This window comes from Zootoca vivipara, chromosome 14 (genome assembly GCF_965207765.1).
Source record: "Zootoca vivipara chromosome 14, rZooViv2.hap1.1, whole genome shotgun sequence".
NCBI classification, from domain to species: Eukaryota; Metazoa; Chordata; class Lepidosauria; order Squamata; family Lacertidae; genus Zootoca; species Zootoca vivipara.
Genome location: NC_142597.1, coordinates 19,730,238 through 19,742,312, shown reverse-complemented (window position 1 = coordinate 19,742,312; position 12,075 = coordinate 19,730,238). Strand labels below are relative to the sequence as shown.

At 44.9% G+C, this 12,075-nt stretch overlaps 1 protein-coding gene across 6 annotated transcripts in view; it reads left to right on the top strand.

Moving 5' to 3' along the window:
* NCAM1 (neural cell adhesion molecule 1) overlaps nt 1–12,075 on the top strand; it is a 219,782-nt gene that overhangs the window by 137,994 nt on the left and 69,713 nt on the right. For all 6 annotated transcript variants that reach the window (XM_088657853.1, XM_060268501.2, XM_035139360.3 and 3 more), the window contains exons 2-7: nt 4,421–4,495; nt 5,553–5,765; nt 7,039–7,182; nt 7,624–7,761; nt 9,601–9,718; nt 9,988–10,157. In XM_088657853.1, coding sequence (XP_088513979.1) covers nt 4,421–4,495; nt 5,553–5,765; nt 7,039–7,182; nt 7,624–7,761; nt 9,601–9,718; nt 9,988–10,157 — 858 coding nt within the window. The remainder of the gene's footprint in view (nt 1–4,420; nt 4,496–5,552; nt 5,766–7,038; nt 7,183–7,623; nt 7,762–9,600; nt 9,719–9,987; nt 10,158–12,075) is intronic.

Here is a 12,075-nt window from a genome sequence, read left to right as displayed (position 1 = left end):
CAAGTGGCATAATGTGCAGTGAATACCAGGCCCTGCAACAACACTGGATGTTGAAGCAGCAATTACATCTCTGAACGAGACAGGCTTCAGCCCTGGTGCAATGTTGGTTTTGGAGAGAACCAAGCTACTGGAGACCTTCTTTAAGTAGAGATGCCAGGAATTGAACCTGGGACTTTTCAGTTATTTTTGGAAGGGATGCCATGGTGGCTTGCAGCCTAAAAGCTTAGAAAACATAAGCTGACAATCAATAAGACACATCAAAAATTCATCAGCCTAAAAAGAAAGCAGGAAGGCAAAGTCTTAAATTTTATGCATTATAAAAAAAGCAGGCAAGGTATGGCCCTTTTTGCAAGGTTAATGTTCCGGATGCGGTTTGCACACCTTAACCTCTATGTGACCTCTGTCAGTGGGGCTCTGGTTGTTTGCTGGTTTGGAATATTTATATATCTCACAATTGCAAGTTCTCTGGACACAAATAAAAGTGCCTTTAAGCTAACAAAAGTTACTAATCTGCCTCGCCCCGCAGTAACCTGCTGGGGCTAGAAGAAGCAGGAGGCAGAAAAGTCCTGTTTTTTCCTATAGCAGCCTGCTACATTCCTACACTGGGTACAATGGATGGGGTGTGTGTGTGGAAGGCACTCTGGCCTTTATCCACCAGCCCACTCCCTTGCCTGCACTCAGTTCCTTCTTGCCTGTGGCTACAAGGCCTAGGACTTCAGTACGAGACTGAAGTAAAAATTTAATGCCATGAAGTTGTAAAATATAAAATGTAGAACAAAATAAAAGCAATAGTGGAATAAAATGAGAACCAGTGACAGTACAAAAGATCATTGAAAAGAAAAGCCTGAAAAGCCTGAGGAAAGGAAGTAGAAGTCTTCACTTAGTGCTGAAAGAACCATCACATAGACAACAGGCAAAATTCAAGCAGGTGTCCAGTTTTTTAAATGCCCATGTATGCATTTTTGCACACATTTGTTCTAATTGACATATTTTTGTATGCAATTTTGCCTAATATAAAGCATTTTTGTGCATTCTTCCCCCCCCCCACTTCAAATATCCACATTTCGGTCCCCACTTTTCTTTGACATGTGCACTTTTTGACTGGAGACGTGCAGGGAAGAGTGAGTTTCACATGGCAGCTGCATTTCAGCTCACACGTTCTCTGACCTGGGCTTGGGAAATGCAAATTAGGTGGGCTCACATTAAAATAAGAAGTAACTGAGGGTTCATCCACACTTCTGATTGTCCAGTGCCTGGAAAGCACAGGTTGGCATGTTCTTTCTCTTGCCCTGCTCCTTTCCCACTCTTGAATGCTAAATCAGAGCAAATGTCAATCTTGGGAAAATCTAAATGGCTTTTTGCTCTGATTGGGCTCTGACAGTTTTCTTGGGTTTGGGTGGGGAGACAACAGTGGGACAACAGGAAGTGTGAACAAGTCCTGAGTTTCTCCACTGTCCTTGTGTGCTGCTAAGGAAGAATACTGCTGCTGCTGTCTTAAGGAGACTGATTCCTTTCCACAGGATCATTGTGGTTTTAAAATTCTCTATGTGGGGGGCAGATAGGCACATGTATCAAACAGCTTTGTGGTCCAGCCACCCCTGAAACGAAGCCAGTTTTGTAGTGCTGGACCACTAAAGAGTTTTAACAAATTAAGCATTTGCAGGAAGTAGAGGGATGGAGGAAAGTTTTGGCTATGCTGGGCTGAGCAGTTGTTCTATTATGGTGATTGTTTTCTCTCCAACTAATGGCTGCAATTTGGAAATCGCACACATTAGGTCAAACCTCTTGAAATCCTTCTCTGACCTGGACTTGTTAGGCTAGGAAGCTCCGACAAGTTTGTCCGTGGAAGTGAGCCAGGATCCAATTATGCCTTCCCTAATGGCTCATTACTTATCACGAAAGACCACAATGCTCACAGATTCTGGAGTCCAAGAGAGAATGTGTAGTTGTGATGGAGAGGCATTTATGGTACTGTATGGAACAAAAAGATCCCCAGCTAGCAAGGCACAGAGGAAGAAGGTGTGCTCTGATGTATCCCAGCATTGCAGGGCAGACGTCTGAGACAAATCTGAGGGCCAACTTGAGTTTGGCAAAGAACCAACTGATGTCTTCTCCAGTTGTTCTGCTGGGATCCTTCAGCTTTAAATTTCACTCACAAGTGGTTTGAGGGCCAGGGAACTCCCATACAATGGAAGGCAAGAATTGGGTCGGAAGATAGACCCCTGAAACAGCCCTCCCCATCCTGGTTGCACTCCAAATCACATCATCCCTGACCATTGGCCTTGACAGCTGTTGTGGCTGATGAGAGTTGGAGCCACACAGCATCTAGAAGGAAGCATGTTTGAGAAGGCTGGCCTAGAAGCTCAATCAATGTAAGCCTGAGTAGACCCTTCAAAGTTAATAGACATGACTTGGGCTTGCCCACACTTCTGCTTATCCTGCACGTAGGCACAGGTCTGAGTGGTTTTGCCTTTGGCCCACTGCTTCCCTCCCTCCCCAGAAAAAGCCTGCCCTTTAGCGCTAAATCAGACCAAACTGATCTGCTGAAATCCAGATGGCTGTTTGTTCCGATTCAGCACTAAACTCTGGGTTTTCTCGGGGGGAAGCAATGGGCAAACAGAAGTGGGAATGAGCTCTAACTCAGTAGGTCCATTGTGGGTCCATTTCAGTGGTCCATTGTGATTATAACGTAGTTGGATACAGAGGAATCAAAAGCCCTACAGTGTAACAGAGACCTGTGAGCAAAACCTCTTGAAGTGGATTTTCCTTCTAGATACATGTTTTCTTTTGGGATGACCACTTCTGAGACTACAGCTTTGTGCATTCAAATTGCTCGTGTGTGCCTGGGCTCTTGAGCCCCATAGCTGAAACCCCAGCCTTGGTGATGGGCACTGCCCAGTGTACAAGAGTGGGTGCCAGGGCAATAAATTGAAGGAAGGCACCACATCTCTTTGGTCCTGGGCTATTTAGGTCTCACCACACTGAATCTAATAAACGTTTCACATTCTATTACTGCGTTTGGCTCTTCCATTCTGTCTGGGAGTGAATTATGTTAAAGTAATATGGATGAGCAAAATTAGATTACCTAGAAATAAAGTAGAGGAAAAGGGCAACCAGCATATTGGAAAAGAGAGATAGTCACCTCCAGTGCCGTCACAAGAGCGTACAAAGACTTTCAAGGGGGAAGTGTACTGGAGAGAGGGCAGTTCAAAAGGCAGCGTGCTCATGGACTAATGTTAAGGGACTAACTGAGCATCCAATGTAATTCTCCTTGCCTATGTAGAGCCCAATTCAGAATACAGTAGTTGGCATGACTCTCGATTATTTTCTCATAGACAGACAGACAGACAGACAGACACACACAGAGAGAGAGAGAGAGAGAGACAGACAGACAGACAGACAGACAGACAGACACACACAGAGAGACAGAGACAGAGACCGACCCCTACACATGGGGCTGCTAACAAGCCCCAGATGCTATCAGACTGTTCCTGTTGCTCCAAACCAAGTTATAAGCTGGTTATAATGTAGGTAAAGGTAAAGGGACCCCTGACCATTAGGTCCAGTCGTGAGCGACTCTGGGGTTGCGGCGCTCATCTCGCGTTATTGGCCGAGGGAGCCGGCATACAGCTTCCAGGTCATGTGGCCAGCATGACAAAGCCACTTCTGGCAAACCAGAGCAGCACACGGAAATGCCGTTTACCTTCCCACTGTAGTGGTACCTGTTTATCTACTGGCACTTTGATGTGCTTTCAAACTGCTAGGTTGGCAGGAGCTGGGACCGAACAACGGGAGCTCACCCCGTCACGGGGATTCGAACCACTGACCTTCTGATCGGCAAGCCCTAGGCTCTGTGGTTTAACCCACAGCGCCACCCGCGTCCCATACTATATTAACTTGAGTCTAATGCACTATTGAATCTAATGTGCACCTCAATTTTCAGAACCTTGAAACCAAAAAAAGTACTTGCTGGCGAATGTAAATGTGCCATCTAATCTAATGTGCATCTTAATTGTTGCACTGTAATTTGGCCAAAAATGGTGAGCATTAGATTTCAGTAACTGCAGTAACTAATTTTACAAAGTAGTGGCATCCCTGCAGAAGGACAGTTGCTCCTTAATTTATGTGGCAGGATGTGTTCTAACCTTCCTCTCAACTATAGGTCTACTGGTGACAAAAATAGTTTCTCAGTAAATCCATATTAATGGCCCATTAAAGCACAGTTATAGGCATGAACAGCTAGGCTTCACTGTGGTGCGTTCTTAGCATAAGCAAACATCCTACAGTTTTACATGACAAAAGTGGTACAACTAGTTTGAGAAGGCTCTTCCAATCTACAACAGATTTGTATTTTGTTAAGTACAAATGCTGTCACATCATAGCGTTTCTCTCTGATCTGCTTCTTTTTGTTTTTTTGTAGTCTCTCTCCAGGTGAACATTGCTCCAAATAAAGTGGAGGTGCCTGTTGGAGAGTCCAAATTCTTCTTGTGTCAAGGTGAGTAATGACTTCCCTCTTTGGCTGTTCATAGCTGCTTGGGGTGAAACATTATTGGTTAGTCAACATATCGCTTGTGGGAAGGCAGAATCCCTTGTCTTAAGATCCCATTACATGACAAGGTTCCTTTACACTGTTCCACCAACAAGCTTTGGAGACCACCTTGCATGTGCTCTCATTCTCCCAGCTTTACACAAAGATTACTTATCCAAAGATGTTGTAAGCATTTACCACAGCATGGTGAAACCACCCTTTCCTCTAGCATAAGCCAGCAATTCCATGCATATCCAAGTCCCACTGAATACAGTGGGGGCTGTTTCCTTTAAGCATGCATAGAATCGGGATAGAAGAAGGAGATTCTTCAGGAAGTTGTCTTGAGACATGATTTTGGCCACTGGGTGTAAAAGCGTACTGAGAGTACGCAGAGACTTCTGTTTTGGTGGGGCATGTTCAGAAAGCTTCTGTTGCTTGTCTAGATTCTAGAGTTTATTTTGTGTGTGTGCTTGGATTCCAATATATTGTAATCTGTGTCTAGACCTTTGGTTATAAATTGAAACTAACTGTAAAGAACCTGGCACCTTCTATATTGCGAGTGACAGAGACCCAAAGGTTTTAGAAAACATCTTCGGTGTCCTCTTTTTAATATATTTCAAGCCCTTTCTTGGGGAATTCTAGAACTGCTGTGAGAAAGCTAACTCGCCCCACCGCCACTTTAAGCCTTGTGAATGCTTTTCTAATTTTCCCTGGGACCTGAGCTGCAAGTGGTCAGTGTGTAAAATCAAATGAATGCACAGCAAATCCTTAGAATCACAGTACCTATCATCTGCAGTGCAAGGGCTCCCATGAACACCAGGGCGTTAATACATCACAAATTTGAACCTTCACCCACCCATGACTTTATTCCTTGGTGTTCAGTAAAGCTTTATCACCTGTATGGTGGGCCCCAAGAGCAGTGATTCTAAGAGGCTGCCCCACACCTGCCCAGATTCTAAGGGGTTGTCTGAATGATTCCTAAGGAAGAGGGAACCTCCAATGACTTTTATCCTTTTTGATTTAGTGACTGGAGATGCCAAATCCAAAGAAATCTCCTGGTTTGCCCCCAACGGTGAGAAGCTGACAACAAACCAACAGCACATCTCAGTGGTGCGGACAGAGGATTCATCTACTCTCACCATCTACAATGTCAACATAGACGATGCTGGCATTTACAAATGCGTTGTCTCCAGTGAGGAAGGCGATGTAGAGGCCACTCTCAACGTGAAGATTTTCCGTAAGATACCTGACCTATTTCCTTTCAAAGGGTGGGAGAGCTAGGTGGGAGGGCAATTTTACAATGTCTGTCAAGAACATTGTATGCTTACATTTGTACATCCCAATGTCTTCCAGTTTTTGGAAGAATGTTGATGAGTTTCAGCCCTTCAGACTAGGTGTCATTCCAGCTAACAGGGCTTTCTACTGAGGACACCCCAGTAATGGTGCCCCACCCCAAAACCTTTATTGTCCCAGCTCCTATAGGTTAAGAAGTGGGCCTCACTGGGTTCTATGCCATAGGGACCCCAAATGCTGTTCTTTTCTTAGGTTTCTTTGCGTTCTAAATATTTTTGGCTCATGTTTTATGGTAGTTCTGTTAAGCACTTTGTATTTTCCTCGTGACTAGTCACTTTGTGGGTAAAGGGAGGATATAAATATTTCCAGCCAACCGATGAACTCACTGCAATCTGGTGATCAGAGCCTATTGAACCCTGCAAAACAAGCAAATGATCCCTGTGTGGTTTTGTTTTCCCTTGTCTCGCTTGAGTTTCCTAGAGGCATTTGCACTGTAAGATCCTCTTGTAGTCAGAGGTATACATAGGGGTTGGCGAAACCAGCCCCCTCCGGGGTGCAGCCCCCTGCAAGAATCTATTGAGTGTATGAGGTATATGTGTGAGGAGACACACTGCTGCTGTCGTGGTGAGAGCGAAGGAGAAACTTCCTGTCCTCACACCGTGACACAAAGGCATGTGAACTTTTTCGTCCTTCCTCCTCGACTCACTCTCGCTCCAGACACTGAGTACTTGGGTTGCATAAAATGTAGTAATTTCTAATGTGGCTACTGCAGTAAAGTGATTTTTTTTTTCAGGAGGGGGGGTGCCAGTACTGCTCCTTGCTGTGGGTGCTGAAACAGCTCCTTGCCAAGGGCGCAAGGGACCCTAGGCATGCCTCTGCTTGCAACGCTAGTGGCTTTAGCAAACTCAAAAGAGCCAAGATGGTGACCTGAGCAGCAGCCTTTGCCTTCGCTTTGCTGTTCTTTACATTTTAACTTTTGCTGCTGACCTTGTTTTTTTGGATTGCCTAGGCCGATAAATGCAGTGGGACACTGTGCCTCTGTTGGGACTTCAGGCAGACTGTTGGGTGGATACTCCAGCTTTGGCTTTCCTGCACGGAGCAGGGGCTGGGCTGGATGGCCTTACAAGGACCCCTCCAACTCTGTGCTTCTGTACTTAGTATGTGTCACTTGGGTGTATAAGGCCAGACGTGGTTAACTCTCCCTGCTTGCTTTCCAGAGAAGCTGACTTTCAGGAATGCTCCCAGTCCACAAGAGTTCAAAGAAGGAGAGGATGCGGTCATTGTGTGTGATGTTGTCTCCTCGCTGCCTCCCGCAGTCACATGGAAGCACACGGGCAGAGATGTTGTTCTTAAAAAAGATGGTAAGGTGGTGGTGAGGAAAGAACTCTGAACATCTTTATCGCAGTGCCAGAACCTAGTTGTTGTGAAATGTGAAGGGGAGCACCTGGCATCAGCAAGCAGAATGAAGCACTGAGGCTGTCAAACAGACCCTGTGGGGCTTAGTGCAGGTGCATAAGAGGTGGGAAACTTGAGAGCCCAGGACTAGATTTAGAATACATTTGTATGTCACCTACTAAACCTCCTTGCTGCTGCAATTGGGCTTCCTGTGTTCATCAGCTCTTATTCCTGGTTTGATTGGACTCAACTTCTTCCAGGCCCTGGTGAGCTTGATTATGGAAACTAGGAGAGAGGGAGAGAGAGAGAAATGCTGTTATTGTCCAAGATGAACCTATCAGGGATAGCTGTACAAAAGACTCTTAGGTGGCCACCATCAAGCTTTCTGTTCCATTTTTTTCTTGCAGTGCGGTTTGTTGTGCTGCCCAACAACTACCTACAGATCAGAGGGATAAAGAAAACAGATGAGGGGATGTACCGGTGTGAAGGAAGGATCCTGGCTCGTGGAGAGGTTGATTTCAGAGACATTCATGTCATTGTCAATGGTGAGTTCGGAACGTAGGAAGCTGCCTGCCTTATACTGCGCCAAGCTACCTGCCCACCTTTCCCAGTATTCTCTACAACAGGAGAGGGGAGCCTCGGGGCCCCAATGGGAGTCTCCAAGCCTCTCCTTCTGACCCCCAGGGCTCTTCCCAGGCCACACTCTAAGGGTTGATCACTTTCACCTGGCTACAATGTCTCATTGAACTATGATCGTGCCTCTTCCTTCCCAGCTTTGGGTATGTAGAAATCTCTGACTTCTGTGTGGCTGCTGGAATGTAGCCCAAAGGCAAGAGTTATATCAGTTGTTCTGTCTACTTTGCCTCTGGCCCCTTCCAACATTGGTACACGACCTCCAGAAGGTCACCCATGAAGGAATAGGTTCTTGGACTGACCCAAGGTTTTCACTCAAGATGCTCTCATTGACTTGGCAGTGGCTTTTGGGGGGCCGTATTAATGTGTGTGTGGGGGGGGGGGGGGTTGAGACAAAATAAGGTGCCCTATCTGGAAAGATGGGGGATTGGATGTGGGACCTTTTGCATACAAAGCATTTACCATTGAGCTATAAAAGGTAAAGGGACCCCTGACCATTAGGTCCAGTCGTGACCGACTCTGGGGTATCTGGGGTTGCGCGCTCATCTCGCATTATTGGCCGAGGGAGCCGGCGTATAGCTTCCAGGTCATGTGGCCAGCATGACAAAGCCGCTTCTGGCAAACCAGAGCAGCACATGGAAACGCCGTTTACCTTCCCGCTGTAGCGGATCCTATTTATCTACTTGCATTTTGACGTGCTTTCGAACTGCTAGGTTGGCAGGAGCTGGGACCAAGCAACAGGAGCTCACCCCGTCACAGGGATTCGAACCGCTGACCTTCTGATCAGCAAGCCCTAGGCTCAGTGGTTTAACCACAGCGCCACCTGACCATTGAGCTATAGCCCTCCCCAAAGATACTATCTATATTGGAAGCTGTCTTCCACTGAGTCAGACATTTGGTCCAATATTGTTTGTTCTGTAAGGTAAGGACTCTACAGGGTCTCATGTAGAGAAGCTTCTTTCCTGTTGCTTGATCCTTTTAACTACAGAGTGAACCTGGGACCTTGTCCATTTTAAACATGTGCTCTGCTATTTAGCCATCTCCCTTGCTCCTAAAGAGCCTTAGAAGAGAGGCTTTGCTGGCATGGGTGGGGGAAGGAAGAAGTGCAATAACCTTCTCCCAAGCTGACACTTCTCACAACCAAGGAATTCAGAGGCATTTCATAGCCAAACTTCTCATGCAGAAATCACAAGTGGTGGCACATGGAGGTTTTCCTTTGGACTGGGACTGCTAACATGAACAATTCAAACTAAACAGCCAACCTTTTCAGGGAGTATAAGTTGAAGGGTAAAAGTTTTGTTTCTAACATTGCACATTGCATTAACTGAATGGAACAGTATTTGAAGTTCCCCAGAGTCACAGGTTGGCTGCATTTGAGCAGTGAAATGGCTTGTAGGTGCTAAATAAACAGTACCAATATGTCACTTTCTGGACATGTTTCTGCATCTATGTTTGTTTTTATTTGCCATGTTGCAGAGTTTTGATCAGTTGAGAATTTGGGGCTTTGGAGACCATTAAGAGTCCTTGCCCATAAACTCTGTTAGCATATTGCAAGAAGACTTCTTTTTAGTAATTGTGCAACTAAATCAAACACCAAATAGTGGAGAGGCAAAGAGTGGGGAGGACGCACAAGAACAGGACTCTTGCCTAGAGTCCATTTGGCAATGGTCTTGGCCTCTTTAACTGCTCTGCCTCTCTATCTGCTGCTCATCAAAAGTGTATCTATTGCTCTTTGTTTCTCTTTCTTTCAGTGCCTCCTACTGTTCGATCCAAGCAGAGCACTGTGAATGCCACGGCAAATCTCAGCCAGTCAGTCAAACTAGTGTGTGATGCAGACGGCTTTCCAGAGCCAACCATCAGTTGGACCAAGTAAGATGTGCAGCATCTCGGGTCATGTTCATTAGCAGTGTGCTAGCAGGTTTTAGTTGAGAGGCACTGTTGCTATGGAACACCGGGGTGCCCCAAAATGCTTAGTGTTGTTGTCTTGCTTTGACCCAAATTAACTCTCTCCAAGAGCATGGGTTGCTTTCCTTTTAATCTCCTTCAGTTCCAGTCACTTTGCTTTTGAAAGCCAGCCCCAACTGATAAACCCCACAGTTGAAATAACCACATCTGTCCATGTGCTTTGCATCCTTCAGGGATGGGGAATCAATAGAAAGAGGTGAGGATGATGAAAAGTACGGCTTCAGTTACGATGGCTCAGAGCTGACTATTCGCAAGGTGGAGAAGAACGACGAGGCAGAGTATCTCTGCATCGCTGAGAATAAAGCTGGTGAGCATGATGCCACCATACACCTCAAAGTCTTCGGTAAGTTGGGCTTTTATTACTTTTCTCTGATCCAAAAATAAGCAGACAAAAGTTGGTCTTAGGTATCTGTTGGAAGGTTTAGTTAAATTTCTTAAACACCTGTTTCTAAAAAAGACTCATGGGATCTTAAAGAAGTTAAAACATATGAAAACTAAAACAATATATACATATATAGGGCCTAACCTTTAACTAACCTGTTCCACTAGTGGAAGTCATAGAATCATAGAGTTGGAAGAGACCACAAGGGCCATCCAGTCCAATCCAGTGCAAGGACTCCCGCTACCTCAACAGAGCTTCACCTCCTCTTCCCCCTGGTGCATGGAGAGGAAATGGGAGATTGTTCCTTCAGACAGGCGGAAATGGAAATTGAACAATCTCCTTAGCGCTATGTCAAATTCCACCCTCATAACCACACCACCGCAGTAGACAGAGCCTCAGGAATAATGAACTAAAAAAGTTGTAAAAGTAACCATCCTATCAAATGCTCGGAAGTAAATTATTTATTTTGTTTCATTTGTTTACTTTAGTTTTTCATTTGAATTGCTTTCCCTTAGGCATCTTGAAGTAATTTTTAAACAAAAAGTTTAAGTAGTTCCATGTGTGTGCGTGTGCATATATATAACAACAACAACAGCACACGAATAAATATGTCTATACCTGGTACATGGATAAAAATGAGTTTGCTAGTCCCCAGTTTAGCTTCCCAGATTTCATGTAGTATTTGACAAGTTTCTAATTCTGGAGAGAGCAATCCAAAAGGGTATGGAGAGATAATCAAACCGCCCTTCTCTGCTGGACTCAACAACAGAGTGGAAGGTAGGTGTGTGGGATCAGGGCTGTAGCTAGGAGGTGGTGAGGTGGGCCCCCGCCAGGGGCGCAGGCGATGAAGGGGGCGCAAAACCGGCTTTAAAAATGTCCATAAATATAAATATTATTGCCTCAGAGGAAATGGTTTTAAATAGAGGGTGAATTGAAGGGCGTGGGGGTGGGGTTGGAGAAGAGGCAGAAAGAAGAGCTAATTTGTCTGTGGCTAGGGGTCGCAATCTAGTCGGTTCTGCCGGGGCGCAAAATCACCTAGCTATGGGTCTGTGTGGGATACACTTTCTCTTCTTATGTTCTGGGTTTGTCTACCATTATTATTATTATTATTATTATTATTATTATTATTATTATTATTATTATTATTATTGCTGCTATTGCTGCTACCTACTAGTTGCTTTCCTCACAAAAGTGACCCAAAGTGACTAACGAAAGTATGGTAAACATTAAAACCAATCATAACAAACGCAACCACTAAAATACACATTTTGAGAGAAATTTCCCCGCCCATTGACTTTGGTTGTGGGAAATAAAGCTCCTGCACTCACATGGTTTTTCTCATGTCCCAGGAGCTTATCAGGGTGCCCTTCCCATCAGGATCCTGACCCACATGCACACACTTGGGGTGCTTCCTCTTGTGTGTGATGTTGGGGATATCTGAGAGGAACTACGGTAGCTGCAGACCTTTCCCCAGCCTCCTGAAGGAAGCATCCTATGTTAAACGTCTCACGAGGTTGGACCTTTCCCTCTGCCATTAGATAGTGAGAACCAATCGACTCTATGGCCCCTGAGATGCCCTGGGTAAAAAACAATGCCTAGTGAATATTCAGCTGCTCCTTAAAATCTCTTTCTGCAGTGTGCAAGAGCAAAAATATGCAAAATGAACAAGCTTATTATGCAAATTAACTTTCATTATGGGATTATAGTGTACTTTAATATGATCCATCAAAAGCTAATGTTATATTGTATTTTTTTCCCTGACTGTGTTTGATTTGTATTGTTTAGTTAAGTACCCTGGAATAAATGTTTATGAATAACACAAATGCCTTAAAAATAAAGAAACAAAGACGTTAATTACATTTCAATCGTATGGATTTCA